This window comes from Felis catus, chromosome B4, assembly GCF_018350175.1.
Source record: "Felis catus isolate Fca126 chromosome B4, F.catus_Fca126_mat1.0, whole genome shotgun sequence".
Lineage (NCBI taxonomy): Eukaryota > Metazoa > Chordata > Mammalia > Carnivora > Felidae > Felis > Felis catus.
In genome coordinates, this window is record NC_058374.1 from 43,526,571 (window position 1) to 43,541,436 (window position 14,866).

The 14,866-nt window shown below is 45.5% G+C and overlaps 1 protein-coding gene across 4 annotated transcripts; it reads right to left on the bottom strand.

Annotated features, from left to right (window-relative positions):
* Nucleotides 1-184: 184 nt before the first annotated feature.
* Nucleotides 185-10,833, bottom strand: M6PR (mannose-6-phosphate receptor, cation dependent). 4 transcript variants are annotated; one of them, XM_045061346.1, is made up of 8 exons: nt 10,621-10,833; nt 6,877-7,002; nt 6,118-6,297; nt 5,177-5,343; nt 3,235-3,344; nt 2,824-2,954; nt 2,154-2,280; nt 185-1,672 (listed from the first exon to the last, which is right to left on the bottom strand). In XM_045061346.1, the coding sequence occupies exons 3-8, from the start codon at nt 6,294-6,296 to the stop codon at nt 1,550-1,552; spliced, it is 837 nt and encodes a 278-aa protein (XP_044917281.1). In that variant the 5' UTR covers nt 6,297; nt 6,877-7,002; nt 10,621-10,833; the 3' UTR covers nt 185-1,549. The 4 variants fall into 4 exon arrangements, with proteins under 4 accessions (XP_044917281.1, XP_006933557.2, XP_006933558.1 ...); XM_006933495.5 differs by lacking the exon at nt 6,877-7,002 and having other exon boundaries at nt 10,675-10,830; XM_006933496.3 differs by lacking the exon at nt 6,877-7,002 and having other exon boundaries at nt 10,671-10,807.
* Between the last annotated feature and the right edge of the window lie 4,033 nt (nt 10,834-14,866).

Consider the following 14,866-nt stretch of genomic DNA (forward strand, 5'->3'; position numbering starts at 1 on the left):
TTGTCTCTTACTCCATTCCAGTGTCTCTACCGTCTTCTTTCATACAAAAGACTAGGGCAAGTTGTTTGTTTGTTTTTTTAATCTTTTAAGTGTTTTTGTACAAAAGAATGTAGTTTCCTTTTTTTTTTTTGCATTTTTAAAACACCAGGTGTGGGAGAGGGATGCAAACAAATGACAAAAAAGATGTTTTTATAACATTATTTTCCCTGTTTTAGAAAGAAGAAAAAAAATCATTCCAAAAGTATCCAAAAGTCCAAAGATGAAATAATTTCATTTTCTTCCCTAAAGGCTATAAAAGGCCCCTGCCTGTTGACCCCGTCCTCTTGTGTCCAGTGGAGCCATGTTACTCTTCACTGGCCCAAGTTCACTATCACAGAAAGATCGGGCCAGGCTCGTGGGCACATGGCCTAAACAAGAAAGTGGTAGCATCAGAGGATTCCAAACCTCCCCCCACAGAACTGCTGTGGGCAAGAAGGTCCTTCCCTGAGCCAGAAGGGACAAGCGCGGCAGCATTCCACACCCAGAGCGCAGGATGGCAGAGCCCTAGATGTCCCACCTCTGCTTTCATTCCCTTTCCAGAAGATTTTGGGGGGTAGGTAGGGTCGGGTGGGGGAAGGTCGACATGCCTGCGAAGAAAGTGCAACGTACTTAGAAATACCAGTAGAGGGAAACATCTTAGAAGAAAAGCTCTACCAGCTTTTACTGCAAGTGGGAGAAGAAAGCCACTGAGGACGTCCCACTACAGGTAAACAGACTTCCTTTTCTGGAACCCCTGGAGCACACGGGGTCCGATTCACTTTCCCTCTTCAACAGACCAGACTTCCAGCCACATGGGGACTAATGACCATGAACCCACAATCCAGGGCCCAGTTCCAGCTAGAAGGTCACTCCAATGCCAACACCTGATGGGATGGTATTTTACAATCCTCTAAGTGGGAAATGAATCATCTTCCCCATCCCAATCCCAGAGGTGGGAGAAGTCTGCAACATCTCCGGGCTCAGACCAAATGGCAATACTTGGATTGCAACCAAAGGATCACTGTAGAGTAGTTCCAAGCAGCAAGAGATCACATCCAGATTCTCATGGAGACCACTGTAGGGTGCAGAGTAACGGCATGAAAGCAATCAAACCTTGTATAAATAATGTTTCTTGCCTTTTTTTTTTTTTTTTTTAATTAAACAAATCCAGTGTCTCAAAAACTTGTGAAAATGTGTTTAAAAAGGTCAGGGAGCCTGCCACGCTTTTTTGCTCACTAGAACTATCCTATTTGTACCTTCTGACACCAAGAGATAGTGTAATAGCCTCTTTTGCACAGGCCCTATCATTTTCTCTCTGTCCTGTAACTGCACCTCTCTAGAGGAAAAACAGAATCGGGGAAAAAGGAAAGGCATTTCTGCTAGTGAGAAGAGAATGCAAATCAAGCAAACTGGAAAGCAAGAGCAATATTAAGGGGGGGATGAGAGACTGGAGTGGACGCTGCTTAAGAGATCTGGCTGAGTATGCTTTGGTTTGGGGGACTGAAGAAGCAGCTGGGCATTTAAAGTGCAATCACATTGGTAATAAATGATCATCCCTTTCTTCTGACTCTTCCCCCAGCTGATCATCCCCCACACCACGATACGCAGCAGGCACATTTCGGGGTTTAGAACGGCACACAAAGTCACAACCATCCTGTAGAGAGAGAAGCAAAGGAAGGAAATGATAATTTGGAATAACCAACTTTAGGGTGAGGCAAAATGTACCCATGGGCTAAGAATGTGGCAAGAACTAGGTTTCTTCAGGGATGATGAGAAAACCTAGATGCTCTAAGCATCAGCCTGAATTGAATTTGGGGCTAACCGGAGAAAAATTCTAATCGCGTCTCATCTCACCATCTAGGCCCCTGCAAAGCTTTCTCAGATTCCTAAATCTGAGCAACGGTGTTGTTCTCCCAGCCACGTCTTTGGCAAAGGCCAGGCACTAAGATGCTACGCTACTTACTGCTTTGTGCTAGGGCCAGCAGGTACCTTGTACTGGGTTTGCTGGGGCTTTTGTCGTTTTAGCACCCAAAGTCCTGGGTCTCGAGAGATCCCTCAGTCTGGGTAAACGGAGATGGTTGGTGACTCAATCTTGTATGCAGGCTACAGACTCAGCCTGCAGTCCTGTTACTTACTGCTACCAGGTTGCCAAGATCTTGCCAGAAGGCGAGGTGAGGAAACTGCTCCATTCCCTTGGCTCCCACCACCAGTCGCTGGTATAGGAACCCCCCGATGACGTAGACTGCGACCAGTGATGCAAACCTGTTGAGGAATAAAGACCTCTCTGCTTAAAGACCAAGGAAGAGTAAAACTTCAATAATATAGACGATCTTTGTATTCACTAGCTGTTTCCTAGGCTGTATTCTGTAAAAATGGGGAAAAAAGGGGGGGGGGGGAGGGTTAGCTTCTTTAAAAAGCCAATTAACATTGTCTAAAAGCAAAAGGCTCAGAAAAAACAAGACCCTAGTGTATGACTCTCACCTAAAGCCAAGAATAGTTACAGATCTACAGTTCCATTTCTCCCAAAGTTCTAACAGTCTAATGGGATAGATTTAAGAAGAGTCCGGTCCTCCTGTAGGGGGATAAAAAGCACCTCCAAATGCAAATACTTATTAGGTGTGAAACATCACATCTCGTTTTGAAAAAAACTTGCATAGTCAGAGTTTAAAGAGGATTTTCATGCGAAGCTCCCCGCCCCCCCCACCCCCCCCCACCAACACAATTTGTATCTAAATAGCACCAAGGAATTGAGTTGAAAGGAGAAAAAAAAGGACTGCTTGGACTGATAGAGGAAAAAGCACTCACGTGACTAGTAAGATAGAACCCACACTGAGGCGGGAGATCTCCGGGGCACAGGCCAGGCTGCTGTCCATCTCGAAGAGGTAGAAACAATCTTGGACTTTGCCTCGCTCCTCAGACACAGGGTTAAAATTGTCCTGATGACGAAAGGCCAGAACGCAACAGTTATGTGGTGAATGGTTTCCTTTGGGCTCTTATTAAAAAAAGAAAAAACCCCACAAGCCAAAAAAAACAGTTGCTTTCTCTTGGTTCAATAACTTATTTTCCACATATGATGGAAGACAAGGTGTCTGTGATGCAGGGCGACACCAGACTTCTGATCCATCCCAGTGTTATCTCGTCCCCTCTGGAGACTCTCCCACCTCGGGTCAGTCCTTGCACGTGCTCTCTAGGCCCGTGTGCCCCAGGACGCCTCACCGCTAGGGTGTGTCGATTGCAGGAGATCATCACCACTGCACGACGCTGCTCCATGCCGCAGTGCCTGTCGTATTCATCACCCCCTTTATAGGTCAGCATGATCCAATTACCTGAGAGAGACAAGGAAAATGGAGCTTTGGGGTGGGGGGAAAGCAGAGGCAGGCCTAGGTACTATGGTAGAAAGGAACTGAGAAGTTCAATGAAACTGGTTTTAATTCAAATAATCCTAATCAGTATGGGCTCTATATACCAAATACCAAGCTAAAACTGGCTTCTTTGTAACAGCTTTGTGTTCCCTTAAGACAACTGAGATCCAAATATTCGTATGATAATCTTAATTTTCCACAATAAAAGGCAGGCAATTGATAGTGAAAAAACAATTATGACCCACACTGTGACAATGATTCACATTTTCGGAACACCTGCTAACATCGAAAGAAGAGGTTCCATAAAATTATTAGCTGGCAGGGGAATGCCTACGATTTAAAATTAGCCACAGATAAATTCAAAGTGGATGACTGAAAAAGATTTTAATGTTTATTTATTTTTGAGAGAGAGCGTGAGCAGGGGAAGGGCATAGAGAGAGGGAGACACAGACTCTGAAGTAGGCTCCAGGCCCCGAGCTGTCAGTACAGAGCCCGATGTGGGGGTCGCAATTCCTAAATGGCGAGACCATGACCTGAGCAGAAGTTGGACACTTAACCGACTGAGTCACCCAGGCACCCCTCAAAGTGGATGATTTTTAAGGTTGGGAGCCATTTATTCTTTATTTTTATTTTTTTTTTCAATGTTTACTCATTTTTGAGAGAGCGTGCACGCCCACAAGCAGGGGAGGGACAGAGAGAAAGGGAGACACAGACACTTAAAGCAGGCTCCAGGCTCTGAGTTACCAACGCAGACCCCGACGCGGGGCTCACACCCACAGACCGTGAGATCATGACCTGAGCTGAAGTCGGATGATTAACCTGCGGAGCCACCCAGGTCCCCCCGTTTTTATTTTTTAAAGCTTATTTATTTATTTTGAGAGAGAAAGAGAGCGCAAGGCACAGAGGGGCAGACAGAGAGAATCCCAAGCAGGGTTGGCACTGTTAGAGCAGACCCCTATGCCGGGCTCGAATTCATGAACTGTGAGATCATGACCTGAGCCGAAATCAAGAGTCGGACACTGAACTGACGGAGCCATCTGGACACGCTGCCATTTCTTCTTTAATGTTTACCACATTCAAATTTCTTTTGCAAAATATCCTTTGGTTTACTGGGTGAACAAGGCAAAAGATTCCGCTTCTGATTTTGCATACAAAAAACACAGTAAGATGAAATGATTCTTCCAAGTCACAGGACAAGTAAACGTAAGCTGGGTCGAAAACCCAGTCTTCCAACCCCGAGCCCTAAACTCTCGATGTCGTTTTATTATATTACTGATCGGAGCAAATGCCTGCACTAGAAAATACAGTCATCCACTTAAAGGAGGGAATCAGACCACAGGTGCTCAAAGAGTCCTTTCGGCAATAATAATTTTAGGACTTTTGAGAAACATAACCACCACACCACAAGTTGGTGGGGAAGTTTCTGTAGACTGGTTTGCAAAAAAGCTTAACTTAATCTCTTAAAATTTAACTGGCAGAGTTGGACTATCTCAATGCGAAATGGTCACGGTTGGTATTTTCGTGACTAGCACGAAAAACGCATTAAGCTACAGAATCCCAGCTAGATTCTTCTTTTTGCCGAAGCTTTTCATTAACTTTAAAACAAGCACACAGAGGTCCCGAGCCATGGCTCCAGAGGAGCTGGGGAGCTAGGTATCCTGTGGTCTACAGTCTCAGGTGAGCTGAAGCCCACATGCCGTAGGATGCTCCAAAGACACTGAGAAAGGCTGACGGATACAGGACTGTCAGAGGGATTGACTTGGGATCAATCAATCAATCAACAGGGAGACTCTTACTTCCATTGAAGATGTGGGTCTCGTTGAGTCTCCCTACCACTGTCTCCTTGCCGTTACTTTTGTTGATCTGCACCAGGCCTGCCCCAGAGGTACGGTTGCCAGCTTCTCGGCACACCCTGAACATGTAGATATATGTATCTGGGCCCTGGCCCACAGTGCTCTCAAAGCTGCAGGGAGAAGCGTGGAGAAAGAAGGAAGAGGAGAGTTACTGGCTATCAGCCTTAGGACAAGCGGCCTCTCTTCCTTTAACACCCGTCCCCCGAAAGCGTGAGCCGTTTATTTATTTGATGTCACAACTACACGTAATAGTGAATACCATTCGTCGCATCACGCGACATCCATGAATCATGAGATATCCACGTAAGAGTGAATCATATTTACTGAACCATGAGACAATCCTCATTGTTGATGATGACTGATTAAGACACAACACTCAAGACGCCTAGATATTCTAGAACACCTGTTCTAGATTGTGCTAAAGTGTTAGTTGCTATTTCCCCGCGAATAAGGATCTGGGTTCACAGGAAGTATCCCTTGTCCCTTGAAGATCATTTCCAGATTTATATACCTGAAGATTCCTAACAGTTAAGATGATGTGTGTGGGCCTCAATGTTCATCTGATTCTTCTCAAGTCCCACTAAATGGAGGTATCAAATAATGCTTTTTAATTCCTACAAGTTGGTCTCTTGGATCCAGTCTCGGAAATAGCTACCCTTCTGCATAAGAGAACTGCACATTGCTAGTAAAAACTGGGCTGAGAATTTGCTCTATATCATAAAAAAAAAAAAAAAAAAAGGCAAGCTACCATGGCCAAATAAGACCAATACTACTGAAGTTCAAGTTAGAACCGTCTCCCAGAGGAGGTTCTTATACACGTATTCCCTCCGTACAGAGTAGTAATATGAGAATAACGTCAGTAAGTGGAGGAAAAGACTCTTTACCTTTTGTTATACAGTGGCTGCAGCCTCTTCAGTAGAGCCAACTCTGTCTCTGACTCTCTACCCTTGTCTCCCACCAGGTCGCAGGTTTTTTCTTCTGTCTGCCAGGATTCTCTTACTGCCACAGCCAGGAGCAGTGGCAGGAGCAGCCCAGTCCTCCAGCAGCTGCAGAAGGGGAACATCCTTTTGGGAGACGGTGTGTGTGTGTTGAGGAAGCGGGGTAGGATCAGGAAAGAAGGGAGAGAGAGATAAAACACAGCAACGTGCAATAAGTGAATGTGTTTTTGTTTTTACCGTTTTATCTCCCGTCCGTCACTTATTTTACGCTAGTCAGTCTTCCTCCTTATCAGGAAGTTGGGGTTCATTTTCTTGTGTCTGTTTCAAGCTTTTGGCTTTCACCCATTATTTTTTCCCATCCTTTAATGTTCAGAATTGGATTCTTAATCTCTAGGTTTTTTTTTTTCTTTTTAAAACTTATTTTGTGGGGCGCCTGGGTGGCTCAGTCGGTTAAGCGGCCGACTTCGGCTCAGGTCACGATCTCGCGGTCCGTGAGTTCGAGCCCCGCGTCGGGCTCTGTGCTGACAGCTCAGAGCCTGGAGCCTGTTTCAGATTCTGTGTCTCCCTCTCTCTGACCCTCCCCCGTTCATGCTCTGTCTCTGTCTCAAAAATAAATAAAAACGTTAAAAAAATTAAAAAAAATAAATAAAACTTATTTTGCAAGTCTTTTCCTAGCGGACTCTCTTGCCTGACACTGTTGCTCACCTCCCGTCCTGCCTGGGTGCCTTCAGGAAAGGGGCACACTGTGTGTTCAGCAAAGAGGACGGCACTGGCCTTGGTGAAGAGTCAGTGTCTACGGATTGTTGCTGATGATTTCGGCATAGGTGTGCCCTACAACAGGAATGTCTCAATTTCCGAGGCGATTTACCAACTCCTCAGCTCTACGGAGAAAGGCGTATTTTCCATCCTAGAAACTGTCAGAAGGACCAACCAATGGCCTAGGAAATACCTAGCTGACACCAAGGAATGGTAGTGGGATTCTTCAGAATGTCCAAGATTCTCTGGCACATGCGACAAATAGTACATCTTAATATCTTTGTGCCAAGAGCACCTGTAATAGGAAACTCATACAGACATGTAGCTTTCTGTGTCATTCACAGGTGAGTCCTTCACAACAAACTCTGGGGGTGCGAAGAGTTGGAAAGGAAAGAACAAAAAGGAATTACTTAATTATGACAACTTGGGTGGAGACATCCTTGCTTCTTTACGCTTTTGTGAGAAGTTAGATTGCGGTATCGCCTATTTAAAGTTTAATGCTTTAATACAGTTCATAAAAGCTGCTTCGGGGCATCTGGGTGGCTCAGCTGAGCTCAACTCTTGCTATCGGCTCAGGTCATGATCTTGCGGTCATGAGATGGAACCCCCGCATCGGGCTCTGCATTGAATATGGAGCCCGCTTGGGATTTTTGCTCTCTCAAAATAAACAAAAATTAAAAACAAAAACAAAAACAAAAACCAAACCTGCCTCAACCTGTGACCCACCCTAAGAGAACACTCACATTTTCACTTAACACTTGATAAAGTCCAGTTGAAAGTTATTGAGAAAGATGTAAAACAAAGAAAGAGACTCGAACACTTTGGGCCCTAACTTCTCCTATCAGTAGTCAGGAGCATCCACCAGTCTTTGTTCATATTCGCCTTAAGAATGATGGAGATAAACACAGCCACAGCACCTAAACCTTGACATTTATCTACTCTGATGTCTCAGGTCTGAAAACATATTTGGTCAAACTATAGGAAGAAGAAAATTCACGAGGTCAGAGAGAGAGCGGTTTGAAGAAGTCTTCCAAAACCCACCTCAGGCTCTACATGCCACAAATCCCAAGAGTTTCTAAATGTCCAGGACAGTTGTCTTTGTATCCTCCAAATTGCTGGCAATTCTTGGGAATCACTAAGTCACTTTCCAATTCACCTGTTCCTTGTACTGTTCTAGGAATGGAAACACATGGCTCCGTTTCCCAGACGCCTATTCTCTAATCCATCCCCACACCCAAGGACATTCTGATTTACCCTTGCACAAGACTTCACTCTGGTATCCATTCTTAGCTGATGATCGTTCAGGCCACTGCTACTTGTTAATTTCATAACTCTCACTGTTATGGTACAAAGATTGAATTCTTCCAAACTTTCCTCACGTATAACAGCATGCTTCCATACCACAAGTCTGAACTTTGGTTAATACGCTAGGCAGGATTTAATGGGTACCAAGAAGTTTAAAAACAGGAAAATGGAAGCTCTGAGCCCTGAATTTTCTCCACTCCCCTAAACCAACTTACATCTGGCCTTCTGTTCTCCACGTTCCACTAAGGCAACAAATGCTGGGGAAGGTGTCTTGTCTCTCTGACTCTGTACTATTTCCAACATCAATTCACTGTAGTAATATTAATAAAATGTTTCCATAGAATAATTATCACCAGCCATAAAGTCTGAGGCCCCATACACATTTAAAGCACCAATAGGAAACTTAATAGAGTGCTTGCCTTCTACTGTTAAAGGCACTTATCATGCATTAACTAATTAATCCTTACAAAAACTCTACGCAGTGAATACAATTGTTGTCTTTATCTTACAGATGAAAAAGCTGAGGCACAGCTAGTGGATGGACCAGAAAAGTCTGACTCCAGAGCTCATGGTCTACACTGGACCACATATTCATGTTACCTCCTTTCACATTAGTTTTCTGGGGATCTGAGTCGGCAGCCAAAGCTCTGCTTTCTTTCTGACAAAGCAGGGGGAAGTGACTCCTCACACAGTTCAGAGGTTGGAATAAAGAACTCAAACCTCAGACTCCTGCCTTCCCTAAATTCATTGCTCAGCACACTACACGACCAGCTGAGTTCTTAAAAAAAAAAAAAAAACTATTAATAAGAGACTCTTTTCATGGGACTGATTGAACATGCCATTTTCCTTATATGGTCTCAGGATCTAACTTAAAATTTCAACATTCTGGACTTTCGAGATTTTTTTTTCTTCCCCCCAGGACCAGTTTTCTGGAGGGATGCTCACACAGAAGGCGGTGTCCTTTGGCCTCAGAATCAGTTCCTTATTTGTTAACAGTTAATGATTTCTTTTCCCAAATTAGAACAAAGAATAGGATGAAGGGTTAAACACCCTGAGGTCTGCAATAGTTGAGTTGAACTCTCTTTCATTTGCTTATTGGTTTAAGAAGTTAGGATGCCAAACTTATATTATTCTCTTTTCTGTGTAAGGTTTGTCTGTGTGTTTGAACTGCTTCTTTGGATTCAGTGGCAAATGCTCTAAGTGTTTTTAATCTAGATTATGTTTCGGCAATCTTCACAACCCAGAAGAGCAGGTATGATTTCTCTCATTTTTACAGATGAGGAAACTGATGCTTACAGAGGTTAAATGATTTGCCCTAGGCTGTGCAAGTATTAAACATGTATGAAATTAGTGGGACAATCTGGAGGATTCATGGCACAAAGCTACTTGCTGGCAATTTTCTGGAAAGCACAGAGGGGCAAAAATTTGTTAGGAAGAGTATAAAACCCAAGGGCTGCGTAGTTCCCTTTGAATGTGCTACAATTCGATTCTTGAGGCGCCATAGTTTGTCTAGATACTTTGGAAATAAAGAGTAGGACTTTTAAGATTTTGAAAAATCCCCTTCAATTGTCCTGTTCTGGGACAGATCTATTTCGGTAATGCAAAAAAAAAAAAAAAAAAAAAAAAAAAAAAATTCTCTTTAATGGGATGAATCGGGAAGCAGTTCACATCGCTGGGGCTCTGTCCCACTCTTTCCCACCCCTCAAGACTAGCCACGAGCATCTTCCATTTTTCAGTGGAATTTCTACTTTCTGCTCTCTGGCTCACTCCCGAGGTAGCAGCCCTTATCGCCTGTCTCCAGCAGCCTACACCGTTGGAAGAGCGAACCTAATTAGCTAAAAGGCCCAACGCTGCAAAGCCTTAGAGAAGTAGCTCTGTGTCCCAAGAGCGGAAGCTCCCTACAAAGCGAAACCCTAGATAAGCCCTCCGTGAGCTTCTCCGTATCACACACGCATCCCCTTCAAACTTCTTCCAGGGTTCTAGAAATTCTCGTTTCGTCTTCGTCTCCCGACTTTCCAACCGCTTAGGGCCGTATCCTCTCCAAATGATGCCAGGCTTCCTTCTCGATGCAGGCCAAAAATTCCTTCTACAGGTAGCCAGTAATCCCTCAAACGACTCCATACCTAGGGTCCTTCCTTTCTCTGCTTTCCAATACCCGTCAATTCCCTCTCGGGTCTGGGTAGGTCTTTTCTCCCTCGCTCCCTTCGGGACTCGTAACTCCCTGCCCTCACGCCTGCGCCTGCGCCTCCACGCTGCCCTAGGGCTCCTTAGCTGCATTTTGGGCTAGAACCTTGGCCAAAGCTGACTTCGGGATCCCAGCCCCTGTCACGGACGCCGAGGTGTGAGCGCTCTCCAGCTCCTCTCCTCCTCCACGCCCCTCATACTCACGTGTCACGGGCAAAAGGAGTAGCCAAGGCGCAGAATCCCCGGCTGAATACCTGCCTGGGGCTGGGAGACAGGGCCAGCGAGGGGCCAGCCGCAGGCCCCCGACCCACAACTCGTGTCAAAGGCCAGCGTTCCCCAAGACGCCTCGCTGTGCACCACTCCGGGAACCGGAAACAGGAAGCACCAGGCGTCCTCTGGGCAACTGCTCCTCCCACTAGACCCCGCGGCATGTGACCAGAGAACCATTTCGCCCCTTTCCCCTTCCCGGTCTCCCGGCGGATCCCAGACTCTGATTGGCCAGGATCCGGGCATTTAGCTCCGCCCTTGTCTTATCAACTCCAATCCCCATAGAGATTTTCAAGTTGGGTTCCACCTTATCGGGTCGCCTTTCTACCAATGGGGCCCCAGAATCCCGCCTCCCGGCCTCTCGGCTCGCGGAGTCACGCGCGGTCACGCGGGGTCACGCGCGGTCACGCGCCAGGCCCGCTCCCCGGTAGGTCCCCAAGCGGACCGTGCGTAAGAGCGGGCGGCGGAAGCGGAAATATGGGGAGGGGGCTGTCGGCCAGGCCTCAGTGGGAGCTGTAGTTCTCACCGCAGGTTTCTTCCTCTCCGCGCTTCCCCAGCTCGCTTGCCGCCTGCGGGAGGCGCTGTTTCGCCGTCTGCCGGCCCCGAGTCGCGTTGTCTCCAAGCCCGGCGCCTAGAAGACAGTGGACAGCGACTGGGTCGTGGTAGTCCTGGCATTCTTCACGACACCTTTGTTCTTTATTTCCTTTCTACAGCTTAGTACCTTGGGGTCTGTTGTTACCGATACTGTTTTCGTTAACCGTGTCATCCCGGTGTCGTGGCGTTTTGCGTGGAACACTGCAACCAGTTCTGTTCGCCAGAGATCTCTTGGCATTTTGCGGTCTCGTGGTCCTTTGCGTGATGAGCATTCTGTAACCAGTTCTGTTCTCCAGCCTGTCCCGCGTTTCTGGTGTCCTGGGGAAAGAGCAGGTCAATGTTAGTCTTTGTGCCTTTGCCAAGATCCTCTGTGGTTTCCCTCGTGTCTGTCTTATTCGTCGCTCGGGGAGGTCCTGCGCGTTCCTAGAACGTGGTTCAAATGCTGTTTGCTCCGGTGGTGTCCCGGCTCGACTCTCTTCGGAATAAATAACTCCTTCTAAATGCACACTTGTTGCCCATCCCCGGTTTTAGCGCGTTTTCATGCCGCTGTGGCTCCTACGTGGCTTTTGTGTGTGTCCCTCCCCCTCCCATCTTTGCGGATAGAGACTGGATTTTGATTCGTCATTCTCCTCGCCAGAGTTAGCACAATGTTTTGAATCCAACAGTAATAGAAGCTAATACGTGTATAGTTCTGCAGTGCCGGCACTGTTGTCCGTGCTTGAAGTGGATACTGATTCGCTTAGTCTTCACAAGTAACCTTGAATTTTAAAGCTTCTAGAGGCTAAGTAACCTGCTCTGGGTCCCGCAGCTATTTAAGTTACGGTGTCAGTATTCAGTTCCCATAATTTAGGCGTTAATTAGATATGCATATAGTCTTCAGAGTCCACGCTCTCAAGCAGTACATTGACTGTGTAGGTTACTGTTTGTTTATTAATTGGTGCATTCAGTTCAGGCAAGGTGGGTTGGGTTCAGGTGTGTTCTCAAAAAAAATAAAATTGGGGCGCCTGGGTGGCTCAGTCGGTTAAGCGTCGGACTTCGGCTCAGGTCATGATCTCGCGGTCCGTGAGTTCGAGCCCCGCGTCGGGCTCTGTGCTGACTGCTCAGAGCCTGGAGCCTGTTTCAGATTCTGTGTCTCCCTCTCTCTCTGACCCTCCCCTGTTCATGCTCTCTCTCTGTCTCAAAAATAAATAAACGTTAAAAAAAAATTAAAAAAAAAAATTAAAAAAATTTTTAACAATAAAAGTAATTTGTAATCAGAAAATACAGAGAACATGTTCTCCATTTCCTTTTTAAAAAAGATTTAATATCCTCAAATGTTTCTCCATATCACTAACTTTATAAATAAACTTTTTAATGGTTGCGTAATACTTAGGTGTATGGCTTGCCGCTTGAGCAAGTCCATTAGAATTAGGTATTTATTTCTATTGAACTGCTTTTATCAGTTCATTCAACAAATATTTACTGAGCAATATACTGTTACAGATTTGGGGGGTGCACGGGGGGGGGGGGAGACAAAAATCCCTTTTACAATAAGCTTTCATTCTGGAACTGATGTTCATTTGTTGGTGAATTCAGAAATCTTGCCTCTTGGTCATTGCCTAGGGCCACATTGGACTGGAGGCAGGGAAGGGTGCATGTTGGAAGTCACAAAAGGTCCAGCAATGCAGTTGAGTAGGGTGAATAACTTGTCTTCTGTAGGAGTGAGAAGGAGGGAGAGACTTCTCTTTCCGTCCACTCACTACTAACTTGGGTTACTTCCTGCTTCTCATGCTTCAGTGCCCATTGTGGAAACTATCTGTGCCAGGGACAAAAACTGAAATTAGCAGTTCTTTTTTGCCTTTCTGCTCTGCCTGTCTGTAGCCGCATCATTAACAAGGACACCCCCCTGCACGTAATACCCACACCCACACCCCCCTCCCACATATGAGGTAAATTGCTCACTTTGTTTAGAAAGCAGTTCTTTAGCAGTTTTGTGCTAAAATCAAATGCGCAAAAATACCTCCTGTTCAGTATAAGCAGAAGAAGGAAAGGTACTTGAAAGATCTAGTACCCCTCAACCACGGGGGATATATTCCAACACCCCTAGAAACTGCAAATAGTACTGAAGCCTGTGTTTTTTCTTATACATACATACCTATGATAACTTTTAATTTATAAGCGAGGCACAGTGAAAGAGCGGACCTACGCCGGGCGACTCCATCTTGTTCTGTGTCCAACACCTTGAGTGACTATGTCCCTGACATGCCCCCTTTCCAGGCGAATCGCAGAACCACGCCTCCTCCCCTTGAGTAACCTCCCGCTCACCCGTTCAAACTTCCCGATCAAAACACGCGACCTGCGTAACAGGACTCCGACCCTTCCCCAGCCAGTCGGGTGAGGCCACAGCCATTACCTCACCAACTGCCCCTAGACCCCTATAAAACCTTTGTGCTTTTGAAACTCGCTCTCTCTCTCTCTCTCTGGTATCTCACCGCTTTGTCGGTGCAGGTAGGAGATTGAGCTTGAGCTAGCTGGAATAAAGGCACTTTGCTTTTGCATCGGACTCGGCTCCCTGGTGGTCTTTGGGGATCACAAATTCTGGGCATAACAACAGTACGAGACTAACAACAATAACTAATAATAAATTAGAGCAGTTATAACAACATGTGAATGTGGTCCCTGTCAAAATATCTTACCCGACTGTACTCACCCTTCCTCTTGTGATGGTGTGAGATAACATGCCTACATGATGAGATGAAGTGAGGTCAATGACATATATATATTGTGATTTGATGATAGATTACTATTGACCTTTTGCTTATAAGTCAAAAGAGGATCATTTGCTTCCAGGATGTGGTTGACCTTGAGTAACTGAAGCCATAGAAAGCGAAACCATGGGTTAGGGGAGACCACTGTATTCTGAATTCTTCCTTCAATTTGTTGCTTTGAGAATTCTCCCGGGTGTGCTTTTTTGTTAACTCTGAGCTGGAAGCTTGGTTGGGAATGGCTTTTTAAAATCTCTCAACAGCTTCCTTCAGTTATGAGTTTTGCGTTACACGTGTTGCTCTGGTTTCACTATCAAATAAATCCTACCTGCTCACAATTTCTGATCTACTCAGGGATTTTTTTTTTTTAAGTTTATTTATTTTGAGAGAGAGCTGGGAAAGGGCACAGAGAGAGGGCTCCCAAGCAGGTTCCATGCTGTCAGCGCAGAGCCTAACACGGGCCTCAAACCCACGAACTATGAGATCATGACCTGAGTTGAAACCAAGAGTTGGACGCTTAACTGACTGAGCTACCCAGGTGCACTTGCTCAGGGATCTTTGAAATTTGTTTGGTAGTTTCTCAGTCCTGATATGCATGTATTTGACTTGCCATCTTGAACTAGATTTCAGTTTTGAATTTTTATTGATGACTTCTTTTTAAAATGTTTAACATATTTCAAGGACTCAGTGTATTTTTTTGGTTTTGGTAATTTGCATTCTTTTTTTTTTTTTTAAAGTGTTTATTTATTTTTGGGAGAGAGAGGGGCGGAGAGGGAGAGAATCGCAAGCAGGCTCTGCTGCACTGTCAGTACAGAGCCCTATTCGGGGCTCAAACCCATAAACTT

Coding starts and splice junctions, on each gene's coding strand:
- M6PR (XM_045061346.1), bottom strand. CDS start 6,296: ATGTTCCCCTTCTGCAGCTGCTGGAGGACTGGGCTGCTCCTGCCACTG. Junction 5,344..6,117: donor CAGCCACTGTATAACAAAAG/GTAAAGAGTCTT, acceptor TTCTCCCTGCAG/CTTTGAGAGCACTGTGGGCC. Junction 1,673..2,153: donor ATCTTGGCAACCTGGTAGCA/GTAAGTAACAGG, acceptor CTCTCTCTACAG/GATGGTTGTGACTTTGTGTG.